At 37.1% G+C, this 6,374-nt stretch overlaps 1 protein-coding gene across 4 annotated transcripts; it reads right to left on the minus strand.

The window, feature by feature from the left end:
- Nucleotides 1–1,133: 1,133 nt before the first annotated feature.
- On the minus strand, nucleotides 1,134–4,982 carry LOC133734390 (protein fluG-like). 4 transcript variants are annotated; one of them, XM_062162034.1, is made up of 10 exons: nucleotides 4,504–4,982; nucleotides 4,331–4,392; nucleotides 4,109–4,243; nucleotides 3,037–3,196; nucleotides 2,644–2,713; nucleotides 2,423–2,536; nucleotides 2,246–2,351; nucleotides 1,738–1,894; nucleotides 1,548–1,643; nucleotides 1,134–1,403 (listed from the first exon to the last, which is right to left on the minus strand). In XM_062162034.1, exons 4-9 carry the CDS (start codon nucleotides 3,040–3,042, stop codon nucleotides 1,638–1,640), a joined length of 459 nt encoding a protein of 152 aa, XP_062018018.1. In that variant the 5' UTR covers nucleotides 3,043–3,196; nucleotides 4,109–4,243; nucleotides 4,331–4,392; nucleotides 4,504–4,982; the 3' UTR covers nucleotides 1,134–1,403; nucleotides 1,548–1,637. The 4 variants fall into 4 exon arrangements, with proteins under 4 accessions (XP_062018018.1, XP_062018017.1, XP_062018016.1 ...); XM_062162033.1 differs by having other exon boundaries at nucleotides 3,037–3,150; nucleotides 4,331–4,407; XM_062162032.1 differs by having other exon boundaries at nucleotides 1,134–1,396; nucleotides 4,331–4,407.
- Nucleotides 4,983–6,374: the final 1,392 nt, after the last annotated feature.

Genomic DNA, 6,374 nt, shown 5'->3' on the forward strand with positions numbered 1-6,374 from the left:
TTAAAAACTCTTCCTTTACTAACTATTTTGATGAGCTTGGTGTGTCTCATGAGTACTCAGCTCCAATTACGCCACAGCAAAACGGCGTTGTGGAAAGGAAAAATAGGGTTCTGCTGGACATGGCTCGTGTTATGCTACATGCAGCAGGATTAAGCACAAATTTTTGGGCTGAAGCTATAAGCACTGCATGCTATACAATTAATCGAGTGTTCTTGAGAGCAGGTACTGATCAGACAGCATATGAGATATGGAAAGGAAAGAAGCCAAATGTAGGACATTTTCATGTTTTCGGAAGTCCTTGCTACATTCTACGAGACAGAGAGCATCACTATACCACAAAGTTAATCAGACAACTGTCGAACGACTGTTGTCTGAATGAAAAACCTGCTGTTGTCTAGTAGTCTGATGTCTGATTGACCTCATTCAGACAACTGTCGATAAACAGTTGTCTGTTGCTCAGTCACACAACACGTATAAGCAAAAATTTGTTGTCTGAATTTACCCAAAATCTAATTCGTGTTGACTTAGACAACTGCTTGTTATTTTGGTATTGTGTGAAATTATTTTAGGACAACTATTTTCTAAATGTTGTGTTGTGTCTGATGAATCTCCAACAACAAAAATATGTGAATGCTGTTGTCTGAAATGAACCTCAGACTACAGATACTTTTTTCCCCTGTTGTCTGAAATGTATTTAAGATAACAGATTGCGAGATGTAACTGTTGTCTGAAAGCATATGAGATAACAATGTGCCGAAAGCATATGAGATAACAATGTGCCGAAAGCATCTGTTGTCTTGAATGAACCTCAGACAACACGTAATTTTTGTTTCTGTTGTCTGAAGTTCATTTAAGATAACATGTTGTTGGATGATAATGTTGTCTGAAATTCCATTAAGATAACATTGTGTTGGATGCATGTGTTGTCTTGAATAAAACTCAGACATCAGTGATAGTTTGGTTATGTCGTTGCAAGGAATTGCACACAATGTCTCCTTTATTAAAACTGTTGTCTGAATGTTCCTCAGACAATAGATATTATGTGTTCGTAAATTTATGTGTTGTCTGATGATATTGCACTACCACAGTTAATAGCCTTATATATGTTGTTTGAATTGAATAAGCACAACTGATTTCTGGAAATAGGCAAATATGAAATACAAATTAGTTCAAATGTCATTTACTAGCACATCATTGTCATACATTGCCAAAACACACCGAAACTACACATAGGGTACCCAATTGTATGAAGTATTTCTTACATATCAATTCAAAGTACTAGCTATTTCTTACATATCAATTCAAAGTACTAGCTATTCATGTCCAACCAAAACGTAACCACAAACTTTGAAGAAGCTGAAATCCCCAAACTGAACTAATTCTCTAACTCTCTGTACTGTTTCCTTGAAATAAGAGAGAGCAAATTTCAGTCTTGAGAAACCAAGTATAGTAAGGTATAATAAATTTTCATTCAGATATGCATTGAAGAACCAGATGCATTCTTGAAAGAAAAGTAACTAACAACTGAAAACCAGATATACTGTTACCTTCTTAATTGGAGCAAGCTCCAAAAGTTCTTTTAGTGAAGATACCATCCCTTGGACACTGAGCTTGGGTATAGCCAAGCCAAAGTCGAGTTAGACCTGTATGTGAAAACGCTTATCATCCTCAATGACCTGCCAGTTTACATTCAATGCCCAAAAGACTATTTTAATTCAACGAAACTGCAAATATCACCTGGGGATAAACAGAGGCTAGATATGATGCTTCCTTCGAAAACGGGTAGGATGCATGTAAAAGAACAATGCGACTTTTAGAAAATCTCTTGGCCTCAAGCACAGCCCGGAGATGAAGGGGATTGGATAGCCTCAAGTCCAAATCTTTGTCGCTAAAACTAGTTACAGGTCAAAAGTGTCAATCAATTATATCCAAAGAACATACAACTTCGAACAATCACAGAAGCATACAGCTCACCTATAAACTTTTGCATCCTAGTTGAAAATAGGTTGTAGAATTAGTACTAGTACTTAGAATCATAAAATTTGGTTCGCAACTCCTAAAAATGGATAAGCCTGTGAATCTATTTCCTTCACATTTCATTTCTGCAATAGCCTGTGAATCAGCTAACAAGAGAAGTATTCCTTCAAATAAACAAAAAAAAAAAAATCCAGATTTTTCTATTATATTAGCAGTAATCATTCCAACAATGCAAAACCAATTTGATAATTGCAATACTCTCCATTACCCTGTATGTATCTGCATTGGCAAGTCAAAAAGTAGAGCAACCTCCAAACTACGAGTGAAAATATAGTCGATAAAACTTTTATTTGATATGCGAACAGGCTTTCCAGCTGCAGAGATAGAATAATTAGCATACATTCCGGTTAACAAAGATAAAACATCATCTAAATGCAGTACTCACCCTGTATGACCTCAGAAAGACCTTCCTCAACATCTTTCCTAGTGACATGTGTACTAATTTCCAGACCGCTGCGATATGCAGCTATACTTTTCAAGCCAAAAATCTTATCAGCAAATGTAGCATAGGTGTTAAGAAAATCAACTCAACCGGGGAGTTTATTTTTATATCATTCTAGGAAAAAGTTACAGAAAAAAAATATACCATAAGCTAAATGAAAGGATATGACTTCAACTTTCCAACAAATGCTTCAGTGAACACATCCAATGTCCAAGAAGATCCACCCGGCAACTTCTAAAAGAAACACAAAACAACAAAAACTCAAAAATCAGTATCACTTGTAGTCCAGACTCCACAGAATAAACACCTCATAAACACAAACCATACAATCCTCGGCGCAAATGACGCCTCATTCGCAACTAGATTTCTGAAAGAACTACTAGGACTGAAAAGAGTTAATATTTTACAGAAATCATATTTAATTAACAAAACAGAAGTATAATACGAGGGACAAGAAGTTCTTCTAAAAACTAGACAACTCCACATGTTGTAAGGAAAACAGTTGCATGCAAAAGGGTTTACTATATGCCAGTGAAGCAATTCGATGGTAAAGTTACCAACATAAGTCACCAACTTGCTGTGTCAGCTTCTGCAGCTTTCTCAAACACTCTTCCAAAAGCCTCTAACTGTTCCATATGTGTAGTGCTAGCTTCATCCACAAACCCTTCCATCTGAAAATCATCATGTTTCTCGTTCAAAGCACTTTCACAAGCTTCTCTGCATATTCAGGAAGCTATAATCACTATCTATGTAAACAATGTCAAACAATTTGATTCACATGAAAAACCAAAGATAAACCAAAGCTCTTCTGTCATTTAACAGCAACCCTTTTCTCAAAAGGCAACTAGAAACACAGACCATAAATTTGATTTCTAATAACCCAAACATAGGTAAAGAAATCTGATTAGGATATCTTAGGGCAGAGGTAATGGAAGCAATGAAAGTACAGTACAGTAACCCCGATGAACCATTTTATCAAATCCTTGAAAATTAAAAATAGGCAAGTTCGCAAAGCACAGAAACAATGCCTTGGTCATTATAAAAGTATTATTTTAAATCCAGTTGATATATAATACAAATTCACAATAAATAAATTCGTAAAAGTGTAGAAGTCACAAAATAAATTGCTATTTTGTCAATATTCTTTTCGTTTAAGAGAATAAGACCATACATTATTGATTAGTACATGAATAGTGTAGTCTTATAAGGCATGATAAGAGTACTTTGTACCCATTCTTTTCCAATTATGAACAGCTCATGCCACCTGGATCATCGTTGAAGGAAAACCTAAGTCACATATATACATAACGGTTGTTCACACCCTTCCATACACGCACAGAAGAAAGTGCAGAACGGACACTGCAAATGTCATTGTAATATATATCTTGACTAATCTGGACTATGTTTAGATATATGCAGCCAATCAAATTGATAGAAAGCCAAAACACAACCACTAAACCTTCCAATTCTCAAATCCCACCACATACAGAAATCTCAAAGCTTTACTTGCCAAAAACAAACCTGTAATCCATGATATCCAAGTATAATGCATACAAGCACATAGCAAGGAAAAGGCAATCGAATTGCATATAATTGTGAAGAAAATTAGATCAAAATCCCAGAAATAACCTCAAATTGGGGGCTTCATTTCTGGAAGCAAGTTGGCCGTAGAAGACGCAATTGGGTTGAGAGAGGAAGAAGGAAGAGTCTCTCCTCTGTGGATTAACAAGTGCAGGTGGTTAGCAGATTCAGCTCCGCCATCGTCTAATCAGAAATTTCAAACGAAATAGTCGTCACTCATCGCATAATCAGAAAATTGAAAGAAAAAGACGCGCAGATAGATTTACTTACCATCTTAAAATCTGTGTGAATCGCAGTCTTCTCTCTGTGCTTCAATCTTTGCCTGAGTGGGTCTGCTATATCGGAGGCTGAAGTAATCAACTTGAAATTAGCCACTGAATAATCAAAATCTAATATGAAAAGCATGACTCTTGCAACAACAAAAAGAGACGGAGTTTGATCACCTTTGAGCCCCCTCAAGTCAAAAAGCTCAGCAGCTCCAGAAAGACCTCGGAAGAGTTGGAATTAGAGAGAACCCATCAAAGTTTCAGAGCAACAGTGGTGCGAAAAGGTGAAGAAGAATAAAAAAGGTCTTGAATTGGAAGGGAGAGAAATAGAAGGGTGAAGTCTTTAAGAACAAAGATGAGTAATGAAACCCAGAAGATTTAAACCAAGAAGAACGAGGGTGAGTCTCAATCGACGGAGACAGCCCACTGAGAGTGTATCGAGTGTGAGTGAGAGCAAGAGTGAGGAGATAGAGGCTGAGAGGCTCGAAGAGGGTGAAAGGGTGAACGGGATTGAGGGTGAGGGGTGTTGATGGTGAGTGAGAGCAAGGCTGAGAGCAATGGTGAGTGAGAGAGGCTGAGACGATTTGGGTGGGAGAATGACCTAATTTTTTAGCTAAGGGAGGGAACACAATTTTGGTGAGTAAGTGACACTGAGAGCGGTTTGGGTGGGAGAATGACCTAAGTTTTTTAGCTAATGGAGGGAACAAGATTTTGATTTTGAGTCTTTTGAGTGGGAAAAAATAAATGTAAATTAATTGTCTGTTTGTTTTTTTTAATTATTCAGACAACACATGTTCTTGTTAGTGTTGTCTGAAATTGCTTAAATTTAACAAATGACGATGTGTTGGATGAGTGGAGATGAAACAACTGGTTTAAAAAATCTGTCGTCTGATTAACTCAGACAACAGCAAAAACTCATGTGTTGTGTGATGACTGTTGTGTGATTAACTTATTCTAGTAGTGCGCATCTCGGGAAGTTTGATGCTAGAAGTGATGATGGTGTATTTCTGGGGTATTCCTTGAATAGTAGGGCCTACAGAGTCTATAACAAACGAACCCGTGTTGTTATGGAGTCTATTAATGTCTCTATTCATGATGAATGTATGAAACAGGAAGAAGCATGTGCAGATACATCATCCTCTTCAATCACAACAACAACAAGCAGGGATATTCAAGCTGAGGAAGAGGAAACAATCGATGGCATCTTTGAACCTGCTCCCACCTTGAGAAGAGGATACAAGCAGGTACATAAAGATCACTCTAGTCAGGACATCATTGGTGATATATCAGATGGACCGATAACAAGAAGGCAAGCTGCAGCTCAGGTAAGTCAGGACGAGGTAAGTAAAGGAAATGCTGTATTATGCTTTATCACTGAAAATCTGATAAGTATGAATGTGATATCTCATTTCAGTTTCGTGTCCTTAATTGAACCAAAAAATGTGAAGGAAGCATTGTTAGATGATCACTGGATTAGTGCTATGCAGGAAGAGCTGAATCAATTTACTAGGAATGATGTGTGGTACTTGGTACCTCGACCTAGTAACTGCAACATTATAGGAACCAAATGGATCTTCCGAAACAAAAGTGATGAAAAAGGAAATGTGATTAGAAATAAAGCTAGGCTAGTGGCTCAGGGATACTCACAAGTCGAGGGACTTGATTTTGATGAAACTTTTGCTCCTGTTGCACGGTTGGAATCTGTGAGATTACTATTGTCTGTGTCATGTCATTTCAGATTCAAATTATATCAAATGGATGTGAAAATTGCATTTCTCAATGGCGTGTTACACGAAGAAGTTTATGTGGAACAACCTCAAGGTTTTCAAGATCCACATCACTTGGACCATGTGTACACATTGAAGAAGGCTTTGTATGGACTGAAACAGGCTCCTCATGCTTGGTATGAAAGGCTTTCAAATTATCTTGTGAAAAAGGGGTATTCCAGAGGTTCCATTGATAAGACTTTATTTGTGAAACACAAAAACAATGATGTTATTATTGCTCAAGTGTATGTCGATGATATTGTTTTTGGTTCCACATCTAGA

Source organism: Rosa rugosa, chromosome 2 (assembly GCF_958449725.1).
Source record: "Rosa rugosa chromosome 2, drRosRugo1.1, whole genome shotgun sequence".
Lineage (NCBI taxonomy): Eukaryota > Viridiplantae > Streptophyta > Magnoliopsida > Rosales > Rosaceae > Rosa > Rosa rugosa.